This window comes from Rattus rattus, chromosome 10 (genome assembly GCF_011064425.1).
Source record: "Rattus rattus isolate New Zealand chromosome 10, Rrattus_CSIRO_v1, whole genome shotgun sequence".
NCBI classification, from domain to species: Eukaryota; Metazoa; Chordata; class Mammalia; order Rodentia; family Muridae; genus Rattus; species Rattus rattus.
The window spans coordinates 19,482,205-19,498,638 of record NC_046163.1 but is presented as its reverse complement, the minus strand read 5'-3'; the positions used below and the strand labels follow the sequence as shown (position 1 = coordinate 19,498,638).

General features: G+C 39.2%; 1 protein-coding gene across 2 annotated transcripts in view; it reads right to left on the bottom strand.

The window, feature by feature from the left end:
• Window positions 1-16,434, bottom strand: part of Dennd1b (DENN domain containing 1B) — a 212,740-nt gene that overhangs the window by 32,356 nt on the left and 163,950 nt on the right. For both annotated transcript variants that reach the window (XM_032915408.1, XM_032915409.1), the window contains one exon: window positions 885-975. In XM_032915408.1, coding sequence (XP_032771299.1) covers window positions 885-975 — 91 coding nt within the window. The remainder of the gene's footprint in view (window positions 1-884; window positions 976-16,434) is intronic.

Genomic DNA, 16,434 nt, shown 5'->3' with positions numbered 1-16,434 from the left:
ATCTGCTCTTTGAGGAAATCTCTGTGCCCATTTACTTCTATGCTTTATGGCAAACAATAGGCACCATTTAAGAATAAAAGTAAGATGTGAACGTAGCAGATATGTACTTATTTCTCTTTATTTTCTTCTCAATTTTGGTAACCATTCAAACAACTATAGACCTGGCTATCAAAGCAAACCAACCAAGAGGTCAAAACGAACACAGCAAGACATGGAGGGCAGATGTGCTGTTCGCAGGGTTCTCACAGCAGACAGACAGAGCAGCCCCAGTGTGCCCTCAGCAACCCTACTTGGAAGCGTCACTAAGACAGTGGAGGACTCAAGGAAACTCTCTGTAAGCCAGGCTACACCTGCTGACAGCATGGTGACTCAGAACTCATTGCTTGCCCTCATAATACAACGTGGGATGGTCACATTTGGAAGACATTCTAGTTTTGGAATGGTAAACTTAAAACTTTTCTAATCTTACTGCAGTCTGTTGACCAAAAATTGTAAACACTAAACACTTCGTGAAAGAGGAATCATGCACACAGATATTCCCGCATTCTCGGCCGCACTACACTGCAGTGCACTATTCCAACCAGAGTCTCGGGTCCAACCTGGACACAGTCAGCACTCATCACTTTCCAGCAGAAGCTGCCATCGGGTGAGAATCGGGTAAAGGTTACAAATTACTTGGTTTTCTGTTATTTATTTTCAATAATACGAAGAGATTATTAAAGTCAGTAACTACTAAGTTATAAGCTACCCTTACTGTGATAAGATGAAAATTGTACATAAAACAGTGTGTATTTACAAGAAAACAACTTTATAAAGGACAGATATCAGAGACAGACATGAAACTCAGATACTGTCTAGGAAGTTACTGCCGAGATTATCTTTACCTCCACAGAAGCCACCTGAAGTGATCTCCTCTTCGAATATATCAGAGAAACCTCTTCCTGCATTAAGCTTTGCCAGTCGACCGTCAATAAACTGAAATTTAAAAGTTTCAAATGTTAATTCTTCATTTTTATAACTTTAAAAATGACTTATAGAAAAAATGAGGGGAATGCGTAAAATAATGATGTCTAAAACCACAGGAGCCATAGTATTAACAATTTATCTATAAGAAAACCTTATACTACGTGCAATTTTCTGTACAGATACACATATTATCGTTTTAATAATCTTTTTCTTCCAGACTGATAGTGTTTAATCCAAGAGCCAAATCACCTAACAAAAACTCTGATACCAAAAGAAGCCTTCTCTTAAGTTGTTGGCCAGGGCTAAGAATCTCCCAAAACATACGGCTTATTGCAATTGTCTTTCATTGTACTCAGAGGTAGACAGTAAGACACCATGCACTTAAGAAACAGGGCCAACTTGATGTGTCTAGTTCTAGTGAACTGATGTGCTGGAGGGTGATATCCAGGGGGTTCCCCCTTCTCAGAGAAGGGAGGAGCTGTGGGGGAGACTGGGAGAAGTGGGGCTGATATTGGGATGTAAAGTAAAGAAGTAAATTAATGAAGAACTAATACATAATACAATGAAAACCATTCCAAGCACTATTAAAAAATAAAAAACAAAACAAACAAACAATAACAACAGACACAGAGCCAACAGACCCTTAAGTTGGAACTAACGCGAATGCCTTCACCCCGAGGACTAGCTCTCACAGCATCAGAAGGCACCATGGAAGCTTCCAGAGGAGAGAGGCATCCAGTCTTAGCTAGCTAGGACTGCATCAAAATAAGCATGGTACAGTAACCCCGAGGGTACAGAAGTGGCACACATTCCATGTAAACAACAGCTTTCAAATGGTTAAGACTTAATAAAAGGGAAACGATACCTAGTATTGGAATCCTAGGGAACTCCCAGTGCTACTAACATCATGGTAAATGGAAGAGAATCTGCAACCACTAATTTACGAAACCAGCACAATTCCTAACAACAATCTATAAACATTTGTCCTTATAATCACGGGTGACCATAGTCCTCACTTCTCACAAAGGAAACCTCTCTTCACCAGATGGAGATCACAACAAAAAACTACAAGCAAACCAAATGCAGAGTTGTGGAGCCCAGTCCCAGTGGACAAATCCACAGACTACTCCACACCTAAGGATCGGGGAACACTGCAGAAGAGAGGGCGGAAAGACTGTGAGAGTCAGAGGATCAGTGAGTTTGCTGTGTGACTGTGTCTCTTAGTAATATTAGAAGAGAAGCCAAACCCATAAAGGCTCACCAACATGACTGCCCAAATATAAGGTGAACAAAAATGGTAACAATGGACATGCCAAAGTGGATGGGCAAAAGCCCAAGAAGCCCCAACTCTACACATGAACTACAGGCAACAGAGTAAAGCTGGGAGCAAGAGCTGGGCCTTCAACACCAGGGTATGGCACAAATGCCTAGCGTACACTCCTGATGTGGTTCAGTGCTGTTGGAACAGTCTTAGTCTGCTCAGGCCCCGACAGTTTAAATGGAATGCAGCTGAAGGGATAAAGCATATTCAAAAGATGTGAAAGGCCAGACACTTTTACATTGATATACTGTATCAACATTTTATCTAGAGATCAAAGTCAGCAATACGATGTTGGTGTCTTCATTGTATATATACAGTAAGTGATTAATTTGAAAACAAGACAGTTAAAGACATGTAAAATTTCACTTGCACATGTTTTAACACAGGAGTATAAATCAAATTTGAGTGATGTAATTCCACAGACTAAGAGCCATTTTTTAAAATATAGGGTGAAAGGAAAATAATAAATTTAAAGCAATACACTACTTGCAAAGAGAACAAACTAAGGCATCCTTTTAAAGGACTTAATTTGTTCTAAGAGATTAAGAGTTTAAGACTTTTTAAAAGGTTTTTCTTTTTGTTTATGGAACATAATCCATTCATTTTATTAAATGAGTGGAATAGTTTGAGTCAAAAAAGAGATAAATCCCAAACCTATCTAGGGATTGTGCACTTCTGAGCGTGAGTAACCAGTTTATGTAACTAAACTAGTGAGTTGGGCCAACAGAAATTAATCACACGATAAAATGACACGTGCTATCACCGACTTTGCAAACATCCTGTCAGTGCGAATCAGACACTTCTCAACGTACACAGAGTAAGGGATGTTTTTGAATATACAGATATATAAATATCGACACCAGGTATAGATATCTATAAGAGTATTAATGGAGTGGAGAGCGGGACACGGAGTTCTCTGAACTCCTTTAACAATGTATAGTTCAATGACAGCATTTCCTTTTCCCAAATCCATGTGGCTTGTGTCATCCCACCGTGCTATCTCTATACCCACTGCAGCATCTGAGAGACCAGTCTCACGTGCTGCTGCATACAATTTTGAAGCACACACACACACACACACACACACACACACACACACACACACACCAACTGATTTTCTATTGCAAAAATGAGTTCATCATAATATATTGTTTGAGTTATAGTGACTATTTCATTTAGCAAACATGTTGTTTTCAGATAACTGAAAGACAGTTTTAAATTAGTTTTTTTTACTGCTAGTAATAACAAGTAATGCTGTCAGCAGTAGTGACAGATAGAGCATCAGATAAGCAATCAGTAGATTCGGATCACAGTTTGAAAGCCTGTTTTGAAAGATGGTAGACTGAACTCATAATTTTTTGAAAGTGGTAAATTATAAAGTGGTAAATTGACATGGGGCTGAGGAGACGGCTGGTGAGAAAAACGTTTACAATTCACACGCATGCACACATGTGCACATGCACAACCCATCACACTGCTATCACTACCACTAATGACATCATCAAAAGAGGCTGGGTTTTGAGGAACATCTGAGGTTGTCCTCCGGCTCCGAACATGCACACACAGACAAGTACACTCACGCATGTGGACAGACTGGTAGACAGATGCACTGCACACAGTTCTCAGGACAAGTGAGGTCACATATAAGGAACTGTTCCTGTTCTGCATCTTCAACAGTGCCAAGGACTAGGTTTTGTCAACCCGTACGGTATATCATATGAGGTAAGATTCTCAAGTACTGGAGTGTTTTTGCTTTTGCTACTGGTATCACTAAAATCTGTATAAACAATTGTTTTATAGGAACTGGTTTAATGTAAAGAAATCATTGCTTTAAAGGCACTTCAGCATATAGTACTATTCATAAAAATCCAGCAAGGAAAAAAGGTCACAAATTTGCAAAAGAACAAGGTTTGGAGGGAGAGAAAGGAAGGGAAAATTATGTAATTATAATTAAAAAAATTCAGAAACCTACCGAGTTTTCAAAATACAATTAAACATACAGTTAATTGGAAAATGTAATGCATTTTAGAAAATAAACATCACGGCGGAGCTCACCACCCCCCATCCCCCAACCCCGCCGAGCCAAATTCTATTATAATGTATTGTTCTGGTCAGATTCCCAGATTAAAGCTGAAATGAAGGGTCAGCTGACTGGCTCTAAGAGGTGAATGTATGCTCTCCTTTACTCAATTCCCCACTTTTTCTGGTGTATTTCCAGAATAAATCTAAAAATCCAAAATAAATCATTATAAACATTCCATTGCCTTTAGGGTCTACACAGGACAGAAATATTTAATTGTAATCCATCTAACAAAATTAGGATGTCAATAATTAGATTTCATGATTTTGATATTTAAAGTATAGTATTTCATATGGGGAAAAAAACCTTAAAAATCACTGGGCTATACATCTACACAATGGAATATTACTCAGCTATCAAAAACAATGACTTTATGAAATTCATAGGCAAATGGATGGAACTGAAAATATCATCCTGAGTGAGGTAACCCAATCACAGAAAAACACACATAGTAATGCACTCATTGATAAGTGGATATTAGCCCAAATGCTTGAATTGCCCTAGATGCACAGAACATGTGAAACTCAAGAGGGATGACCAAAATGCGAATGCTTCACTCCTTCTTTAAAAGGAGAACAAGAATACCCTTGGCAGGGAATAGGGAGACAAAGTTTAGAACAGAGGCAGAAGGAACACCCATTCAGAGCCTGCCCCACATGTGGCCCATACATATACAGCCACCCAATTTGATAAGATAGATGAAGCAAAGAAGTGCAGGCCGACAGGAATCAGATGTAGATCTCTCCTGAGAGACACAGCCAGAATACAGCAAATACAGAGGTGAATGCCAGCAGCAAACCACTGAACTGAGAACGGGACCCCTGTTGAAGGAATCAGAGAAAGGACTGGAAGAGCTTGAAGGGCTCGAGACCCCATATGAACAACAATGCCAACCAACCAGAGCTTCCAGGGACTAAGCCACTACCCAAAGACTATACATGGACTGACCCTGGGCTCCAACCTCATAGGTAGCAATGAATATCCTAGTATGAGCACCAGTGGAAGGGGAAGCCCTTGGTCCTGCCAAGACTGAACCCCCAGTGAATGTGATTGTTGAGGGGAGGGCGGTAATGGGGGGAGGATGGGAAGGGGAACACCAATATAGAAGGGGAAGGGGAGGGGTTAGGGGGATGTTTGCCTGGAAACCGGGAAAGGGAATAATAATCGAAATGTAAATAATAAATACTCAAGTTAATAAAGATAAAAAAAAATTACTGGGCTAGGGACAGCAGTCAGTGGTGCCTTATTTAGCAAGCATGGCAGTTTGTATAAGAATGGCGTGAATGCATAGTCTTTAGGGTACGATTAGAAGGATTAAAAGGTATGGCCTTGTTAGAGGAAGTGTGTGACTAGGGGTGGGCTTTGAGGTGTCAAAAGCCTATGCAAGGCAGACCAGGTCTCATGGTCTGAAGGTCTGTCTCTCTCTCTCCCCACCTCTCCCCTCTGCCCCCCCCCACCTCTCCACCTCCCACTGGTCCATTTCCCTATAGCAGAAAGGTAGAGGATCCAGATGGAAGGGAGATGGGGGAGAACTGAGAGTAGTAGAGGGAGAAGAAACCAGGTACATTATGTGGGAAAGAATTTATTTTCAATAAAAGGAAGGAAGAGAAAAATATATACTAAAAACGTGTGACTGGAGAGATGGTTCAGCAATTACTCTTTTTCTTTCTTTTTTTTTGGAAAAAAACCAGCAATATTTATTTCACAAGAAATTATTAGAAATCCATATTTTAGTATCCGTTGGTCAATTGGCTTAGAACATTAAATGCTTGCTTTATGTATATGTAGCTGCAACAAAGACCTTCAACGTTTGTATATAACTTTTCACAGAAATTGTCAGCTTCTGTTTTAAGTCACAAGTTTTAGGTTCTTATACAGGAGACCCATAGCAATAATGTCCAAAGGCAATTCTAAATTTGCAAATGAAATATCTAAGATCACATTTAATATGGTAGTTAATTCTTTTTTTTTTTTTTGAACATTCATTTTTTGGGGGGGGATATTTTCTTTATTTACATTTCAAATGTTAACCCCTTTCCCTGTTTCCCCTCTGGAAACCCCCATCCTATCCTCCTCCCCCTGTTTCTATGAGGGTACTCCCCTACCTACCCACCCACTCCCTACTGCCTGCCCACCCTGGCATTCCACCACACTGGGGCATTGAGCCTTCACAGGACCAAGGGCCTCTCCTCCCATTGATGTTCAACAAGGCCATCCTCTGCTACATATGCAACTGGAGCCATGGCTCGATCCATGGGTACTCTTTGGTTGGTGGTTTAGTCCCACAAAGACCCAAAAGTAGAAAGAGAACTTCAAATTAACTTCCTTTTATGACTATGGATGTAAAAGCACTCAATGAAATTCTCATAAACTGGATTCAAGAACACACCAAAATGATCATCCATCATGATCAAATAGGCTTCATCTCAGGGGCACAGGGATTGTTCAATATACAGAAATCCATCAATGTAATCCACTATATAAACAAACTCAAAGGAAAAAAAAAAACACATGATCATCTCATTAGATGCCGAGAAAGCATTTGACAAAATTCAATACCATTTCATGTTAAAAGTCTTGGAAAGATAAGGAATTCAAGGCCCATACCTAAACATAATAAAAGAAATATACAGCAAACCAGTAGCCAGCATCAAACTAAATGGAGAGAAACTGGCAGCAATCCCACTAAAATCAGGGACTAGACAAGGCAGCCCACTCTCTCCCTACTTATTCAGTATAGTTCTCAAAGTCCTAGCCAGAGCAATCAGACAACAAAAGATGGTCAAATGGATACAGTTTGGAAAGGAAGAAGTCAAAATATTCTTTTCTTTCTACTGCAATGTCCAGACATTTCCCCATTCCCTAGAGTCTAGGCAGATAATTTTGTTTCCTAATTTCCCCAAAGGAAAAAAAAAGATCAAGTAGAGAAAAAAGTATCCTGAGGAGAGGAGAAGAGTTGTTATTTTATCCCCTGATCTCACCTCCCTCAGTCCACTGCTGAAGCTCCTTACAGAAAAAAGGCAGAGGAGCTGGCCGTGTCCATGTCCTCCCATCAGGCCTTTAATCACCATCCCCACCTCCACACCGGCAAGGCCTCTCGGTTATTTGATTAACACCCTAAGCATCTGACAGTCTAGCTCCTTGGCACGCTCTCCCTGGTTTCGGCCCACCTCCCTGCTGGACCACTGTCCTCCCACAGCTCCTTACCACTCTCCCAGCCTTTGACCTTGCTCGTCTCACTTGGGAGTAATCTGATGGCTACAAAAACACTAGTATCTGCTGAGGAACCCAGTTCTTTATCTCCAGTCAGTTTTCTCCTGTGTCTTATTTATCTGTTTGCCTACCCAATATCTTACTTGAATATCTAAACATGCTAAATTTAGCATTTCTGAAGCACAGTTCTTATAAGAACATTTTTAGCCACAATCCCTCCAAGCTCCCTTACGTGACACCAGCACCTGTCCAGCTTCCTGACTCAGAAAGCATATGATTATCTTTTTTATATTAAGTCTTTAGAAATATTGCCTGGCCTCCTGGTCAAGACAGATGTATCATTCCATTCCACTGTCTGTCTGTTCTCCATTGCTGTCAGCTCTAAGCTGCAGCATACAAATAGCCTGAATCTCTTTGGGGTTCTACCTTTGGTTACCCCACAGGAGGGCACTGCTTATACTTAGACCACACCATTTTAAGTGATGCAGACACAGACAGGGACATGTATTTAAATGTGTGTATATACCATTGCTTCTGCTAGTACCATTTCCCCTGTCTTGTCCTGCTCTGTTTATTTCTCTACAGTGTTTACATGTTTTAAAGCTCTACATAGTTATTTTGTTGCCTCACTCCCTCCCCTTAGGAGTAAAGGAGGTTCATCCCTACTTTGTTCTCTGAGACATCCCATTCAGAGCAGTGCCTTACAAGACTATGCATACATACTGTGGAGTGGTGGAAAAAGGAGAGAAGGCATAGTAGCAGTCTCTACCTTGTTAATGAGACTTCAGGACACTGGGGTTTAAAGACAGATCTGAATTGGTAAATTTAAAGGGAAGAGTCAATAATATGCCTGTTTTGCAAACTCTCTAGGATTCTAACAAAGGAGGACTGACAGCCATTTTGAGTGCTACTTGAACTCAAAGTGCACCTTTTGTCCTGCTATGCTACTTGCCCTTAAATTCTTCTGCACCCAAGTGCTCTGTCCCTTTGCCTCACTTGCTGCTTTATTCCTTTGACACTGTGGAATACATTCCTGGTGCCACCTAATGCTGCAAGAGTCTGAAACCATCAGGGTTACTCATGTATGTGCTGCTCTTAGCTGCAAAACGCATACCGGGAATAGCTACCATGACAAAGGTCAATAAGAAAACATGGAGAGTTATAACAATTTATTGTTTAGGTTAAAAGCTTTTTAAAAATCTCCCCAAATCCCTAGTTAACATAAAAGGAAAGTATTTGGCTTCTGACCCATTCCTTTTATCTAACAGCTTACCAAGTCAGGGAAAAGGGGTCATGTCATAAAATATGGTGAGCTAAGAATTTTGCAGATTTCCCATTTCTACACAGAACAAGAAACTGCAAATATCTCCAGTTTATAATACTAGCTTATAGCAGTACTAGTTTTGATGAGTTTTATTATATTAAACTTCAGATTTCTTAGATAGTAAAATTGTCACAGTATTTTTTAGGTCTATTCCATATAGTAGATAGTTACTCCACTGTTTTCAATTTATCCATTACTATTAAATACATATTAAATAGATATTAGGGTACAGAATTACTTAAGACGTAAACCATCATCAGTATCATTAAAGAGTCTATAACTCTTTAAAAAGAGTCAAACAAAAGAAGACATGTTTTGGCACAGGCCCAAAGATCCTAAGAGGAAAGGCTTATGAAAAGACAGAGGCCCAAACAGGAATGAGACACCAGTCAGTCTGAAGGCTAAGCTGGGGAACGTCAGCCAGGGATAGGAGGATATTTAGAGCAGAAGAGACAGTAATAAGCATGCAGGCAGAAGAGAATAAACATCATGGCTTCTTAGACCTACTGCATGAAACTCACAGCCCAGACAACCCCCAAACTGCTTAACCACTGGAGCTGGCGTTATAGCTTCAGAAGTGGAGCGAGATTACTTATGGTTACCTTGAATATTAAGACAATTAAAGAGGCATTCGAAAAGCACCTACTATAAAATCAGTTTTAACAAAGTTCATTGTTATTTACTCATCTCATAACTCACTCAATATTTTAGTCCTCAATTATAATTTAGATTCAGAAAAATGAGGACATGACATAATTATCACAGAATACATGCCAAGTATATCATTATGGCTGGAGCAAAAGTATTTGGTAAATGTAAGAGGTGAAAAGAAAATCAAAATCAAAGTCTTTTTGTTCTATAGAGGAACTTGAAACATTAAGCTTGAAGTACGCTATAGACCAAAAAGAGTGAAGAGAAATAAATACTCCAAAGAGATAAATACTACAAATGGATGTTCTTTCAATAATAATAATTCAATGGAATTGTTACATTACTAAAAAAATAGAATGACTATTTTTCTTGGGGTTTGAAGGTCACATGATTTCCCTAATGCAATTATTTATGTATTTACTTAGTGCATATTATCTGTGATTTTGTTTCCCCTTAGGTGAAACTAAAGTTTTCTTTATTGAAATAGTAATCTTTCTTACCTATCAAAGAATATCCATTAATCCTTTATGGTGGTTAACACAGTAGTTTAATGAATATTTTAGGTTTGAAATCCCTAGTTATGTAAAAAAAAGCATTACAGATAAATTTCCTTCTGACTTACTTAGCACTGAGCACAGGCAGCATTCTGTGCAAGACTCCAGGCAAACATGTGATTCAGAAGTGCTCTCAATCTTAGGGAAGCTCATAACATAGTCAGAAAACTAAATCCACTAAGATGACATTCCAATTCTTAACATCTATGCCCCAAGCACAAGGGCACACACTTCTGAAAAAGGAGCAGTACTACTAGAAACAATCATATATTGACATTTACACAGTGATGGTTGGAAATGTCAATATACCATTTATTCACCAACAGCAGGTCATCCAGACAAAACCTAAACAGAGACATAGTGAAACAACACACTATAAACCAAATGGACCTAACTGATATTTAGAGAACATTTCACCCAAACATAAAAGAATATACCTTCTTCTCTACAATCATAGAACTTCCTCTAGAATTGGCCTCATACTTGAATGCAAAGAAAGTTTTAACAAGTACAGGAAAATAGAAATAATTCCCTGTGTCCTATCAGACTCCCACAAATTGAAGCTAGTTTTCATCAACAGAAACAACTGAAAGCTTACAACCTCACAGAAACTGAACAACTCTCCACTGAGGAAAAGTGGGCCAAGACAGAAATAAAGGAAAGAAATTGGGCTGGAGAGATGGCTCAGTGGTTAAGAGCACTGACTGCTCTTCCAGAGGTCCTGAGTTCAAATCCCAGCAACCACATGGTGGCTCACAACCATCTGTAATGGGATCTGACACCCTCTTCTGGTGCGTCTGAAGACAGCTACAGTGTACTCATACATATAATAAACAAATAAATATTTTTAAAAGAAGAAAAAATTAAAGACCTTCTAGAATGCAATGAAGATGAATACCCAGCATATTCATACCTATGAAACACAATCAAAATGGAACTAAGAGGAGAGCACAGAGTACTAAGTGCCTACATTAAAAAATTAGAGATAGTGCATGCTACCAACTTAACAGCACATTTATAAGCTCTAGAACAAATAGGAATAAGCACACCCAAGAGGAGTAGATGACAAAAAATAATCAAACTGAGGGATGAGATAAAATAGAAACAAAGAGAACGATGAAGAAAATCAATGAAACAAAGAGTTGTCTTTTGAGAAAAATCAACAAGATAGACAAACCCTTATCCAAACTAACTAAAAGACAGAAAGAGAATATTCAAATTAACAAAATCAGAAACAAAAGAGGGACATAACAACAGACACCAAGGAAATCCAAAGAATCATTACATACTCCATGGAATTGAAAAATCTAAAAGACATAAATAATTTTCACCATAAGTACCTCTTACCAAAGTTAAAGCACAACCAGATATATAATTTGAATAGATCTATAACCAATAAAGTAATAGAAGCAGACATTAAAAGTCTCCAAATCAGAATAAAAATGCCTAAGGCCAAACAGTTTTACCTCAGAATTCTACGAGATTTTCAAAGAGTTAACACCAATACTCCTCAAATTACTACCCAAAACAGAAACAGAAGACATATTGCCCAAATCATTTTATGAGGACACAGTTACTCTGATACCCAAATCACATAAAGAATCAACAAAGAAAAGAGTTGCAGACCAAATTCCCACATGAACAAAGATGCAAAAATACTCAATAAAATGGTAAACTAAAGCCAAACTAAATAAAAAAATTATCCACCATGATCAAGTTATTTTCATCCCAGAGATGTAAGGATGGTTCAATATATGAAAAATTAGTAACTGTAATCCACCCTACAATAAAACCGAAGACAAAAACCACACAATCATATCATTAGATACAGAAAAGACCTTTGACAAAATCTAACACCCTTTCATGACAAAAAGTCCTGGAAAGATTAGGATTACAAAGGCTATACTTAAACATAAAAATGACTATAGCAAGCCTATAGCCAACTTAATTAAATAGAGAGAAACTATTTGCAGATGATATGATGCCATATTAAGTAACCCCAAAAATTCCACCAGAGAACTACTAAACCTGATAAACAACTTCAGCAAAGTGGGCTGGATATAAAATTAATGCAAACTAATCAGTAGCCTTCCTCTAGTCAAAGGATAAACAGGCTGAGAATGCAATTAGGGAAATGACACACAATAATCCCAAATAATTTAAAATATCTCAGTGTAACTTTAACCAAGCAAGTGAAAGGTCTGCACGACAAGAACTTCAAGTCTCTGAAGAAGAACAAAGACCTCAGAAAATAGAAAGACCTCCCATGCTCATGGATTGGCAGGGTTAATATAGTAAAAATGGCCATCTTGCCCAAAGTAATCTACAGATTCAATGCAATCCCCATCAAATTTCCTACTCAGTTCTTCATAGAGTTAGGAAGAGCAATCTGCGAATTCATTTGGAATAACAAAAAACCCAGGATAGCAAAACTATACTCAACAATAAAAGAACTTCTAGGGGAATCACCATCCCTGACTTCAAGCAGTATTACAGAGCAATAGTCATAAAAACTGTGTGGTATTGGTATGGAGACAGGCAGGTAGATCAATGGAATAGAATTGAAGACCCAAAAATGAATCCACACACCTATGGTCACTTGATCTTTGACAAAGGAGCTAGAACCATCTGTCTTAGTTAGGGTTTTATTGCTGCGAACAGACACCATGACCAATATAAGTTTTATGAAGGACAACATTTAATTGGGGCTGGCTTACAGGTTCTGAGGTTTGGTCTATTATCATCAAAGCGGGAACATGGCATCATCCAGGAAGGCATGGTGCAGGAGGAGCTGAGTTCTACATTTTCATCCGAAGGAAGTCAGGAACAGACTGAGCATCCTCAGGCAGCTAGAAGGGGGATGTCCAAGCCTACCCCCACAGTAACACACTTCCTCCAACAAGGCCACACCTTCTCATAGTGCCACTCCCTGGGCCAAGCATATGTAAACCATCATACCATCCAATGGAAAAAAGACAGCATTTTCAAAAAATGGTGTTTGCTCAACTGGTGGTCAGCATGTAGAAGAATGCAAATTGATCCATTCTTATGTCCTCGGATAAAGCTCAAGTCCAAGTGGATCAAGAACCTCCACATAAAATCAGGTACACTGAAACTAATAGAAGAGAACATATTGGGGAAGAGCCTCAAACACATGGGCACAAGGAAAATTTCCTGAACAGAACACCAATGACTTATGCTTCTAACATCAAGACTCCTCATAAAATTGCAAAGCTTCTGTAAGACAAAGGACACTGTCTTTAGGAGAAAATAGCAACCAAGAGATTGGGAAAAGATCTTTACCAATCTTACATCTAATAGAGGGCTAGTATCCAATATATACAAAGAACTTAAAACATTAGACTCCAGAGAATCAAATAACCCTATTTTAAAATGGGGTACAGAGCTATTCAAAGAGTTCTCAACTGAGTAATATTGAATGACCCAGAAGCACCAAAAAAAAAAAAAATGGTCAACATCCTTAGTCATCAGAGAAATGGAAATCAAAACAACCCTCAGATTCCACATTACACCAGTCAGAATGGCTAAGATCAAAAACTCCGGCGACAGCAGGTGTTGGCAAGGATGTGGAGAAAGAGGGACACTCCTCCATTGTTGGTGGGATTGCAAACTGCTACAACCTCTCTGGAAATCAGTCTGGAGGTTCCTCAGAAAATTGCAGATTGTACTACCTGAGGATCCAGCTATACTACTCCTGGGCATATACCCAAATGATGCCACAACATACAACAATGACACATGCTCCACTATGTTCATAGCAGCCTTATTTATAATAGTCAGAAGCTGGAATGATCCCAGATGCCCTTCAACAGAGGAATGGATACAGAAAATGTGGTACATCTACACAATGGAGTACTACTCAGCTATCAAAAACAATGACCTCATAAATTCAAAGGCAAATGGATGGAACTAAAAAATATCATCCTGAGTGAGGTAACCCAATCAGAAAACACACACACACACACACACACACACACACACACACACACACACACACACACACACACACACACGGTATGAACTCACTGATAAGTGGATATTAGCTCTAAAGTTTGAATTAACCCAAAATACATCCATGGACCACATGAAGCTCAAGAAGAAGGATGACCAAAGTGTGGATGCTTCACTCCTTCTTAAAAGGGGTAAAAAAAAAATATTCATAGGAGGTGATATACAGGCAAAGTTTAGAGCAGAGACTGAAGGAATGGTCATTCAGAGCCTGCCCAGATCCAGCCCATATATTTACAGCCACCAAACCTAGACAATATTGCTGATGCCAAGAAGTGCTTGCTGACAGGAGCCTGATATAGCTGTCTCCTGAGAGGCTCAGCTAGAGTGTGGCAAATACAGAGGTGAATGCTAGCAGCAAACCATTGAACTGAGAATGTGGTCCCTGTTGGAGGAGTTAGAGAAAAGATTGAAGGAGCTGAAGGGGTTTGCAACCCATAAGAAAAACAATGCTCCAGCTGCATATGTGGCAGAGGATGGCCTTGCTGGGCACCAATGGGAGGAGAAGCCCTGGTCCTGCCAAGCCTGGACACTCAGTGTAGGGGAATGTCAGGGCGGGGAGGTGGAAAGGGGGCGTGGTTGGGGAGAGGGAATACCCTTGTAGGAGAAGGGGGATGGGTATAGGATAGGGGGTCTATGGATGGGAAACAGGCAAGGGGAATAACATTTGAAATGTAAATTAAAATATCCAAAAAAAAAAAAAAAGAAAGAAAGAAAAGGAAAAAAAACTGTTAAAAAAATTTTCAGCATCCTTAACCATCAGAGAAATACAAATCAAAACTTCTTTAAGATTCTATCTTACATCTGTTGGAATGGGTTAAGATGAATATCACAAATGACATCTCATGCTGGTGAGGACATGGAACAATGGGAACACTCCTTCAATCCTGGGGGTGGGGGGCTAGAGGTGGGAACCTTGTACAGCACAATGGAAATCAAAATGGCAGTTTCTCAGAAAATTGGAAATTAACTTGACTCAAGACCCAGCTCTACCACTCTTGGGCATCTATCTGAAGGATAATCTTTCTTATCACAAGGACACTTGCTCAGTCATGCTTACCATGGCTTTATTCAGTAAAAGCAAAAAGTGGAAACAATCTATATGTCCTGCAACAGAAGAATGGATAAAGAAAATCTGGAACATTTATACCATGGTGTATTATTTGACCGTTTTTTAAAAAAATGATACTGTGAAATTTGCAGGCAAATAGATAGAACTAGAAAAAAAAAAGTCATCCTGAGTGAAGTAGCAGACCCAGAAAAACAAGGAAGGTATGTATTCTCTTATAAGTGGATATTATCCATTAAGTAAATAATAACCAAGCTTTAATCCCTAGATGCATCGAAGTTAGGTAAAGAGAAGGGCTCTAGGGAGGATGTAAGAATCTCCCTTGGGAAGGGAAGTGGGACTGAGGAGGAAATGGGTGGAATGGGATCAGGATGAGGATGAGATGGGATACAGAGAGAGAGTGGGGAGGGGCAGTATGGAGAAGTGTGAAAAGGCACTGCAGTGGAAACTTCCTGCAATCTATGAAGGGGTCCTAGTGTTGACTGGTAGTAATGCGGGATACTAGGTCTGAACTAGCCATCTCTTGTAGCCAGCAAGTGTCCCAGTGGCAGGACTGGGTTGCATCTGGTTGAGTTGAATGAGGGGGTTCAGTGGAGATCTCCCAACAGTCAAGGCTGATGGTAGGGCAGAGGGTTGCTCTCAGCAAATTGACAGGGGAGCCTCATTGCCTAGGACAACATCCATACCAATCACTGAACATGGAGAGGGCAAACTGGTGCCTGTATGGAGCCTTCTCTGATTTGAATTTATGAAGTATTTTTCATATCTTCTATTTGCTAGCTATTAAATTTCTCAGTCCTAATAAATTAGCTGAAAATCAAGTATTTAAAGTGATTCTTCCTAACATAAAACAAATGATCAATATATTCTTAACAAAATGGAAAAACATAGGCGTAGAAAAATACTGCAGATTCAATGACATATGGAGCTAGGGAACATAGAGAACTAAAATTCTGAGGGTCACAGAAGTAAATACCAGAGACAGGTTTGTGGAGAGAAGTGGTGGGCCTTGGTGACCCACATATGAAAAGAGGGGTGTGCTGAGAGGGGCCAGTACGCGTATGTAAAACTGTCTAAGAACAAACTGAATTGATAAGAAATGTACAGTCCTTGTACATTTGAACATGAACAGGTACTTGTTATATAAAAATGTTGAGTAAATACATATTTGATTAGCTTATAAAAGATAAGAAAGATTTTAGATGATTAATAAAAGATAAAGTTTTA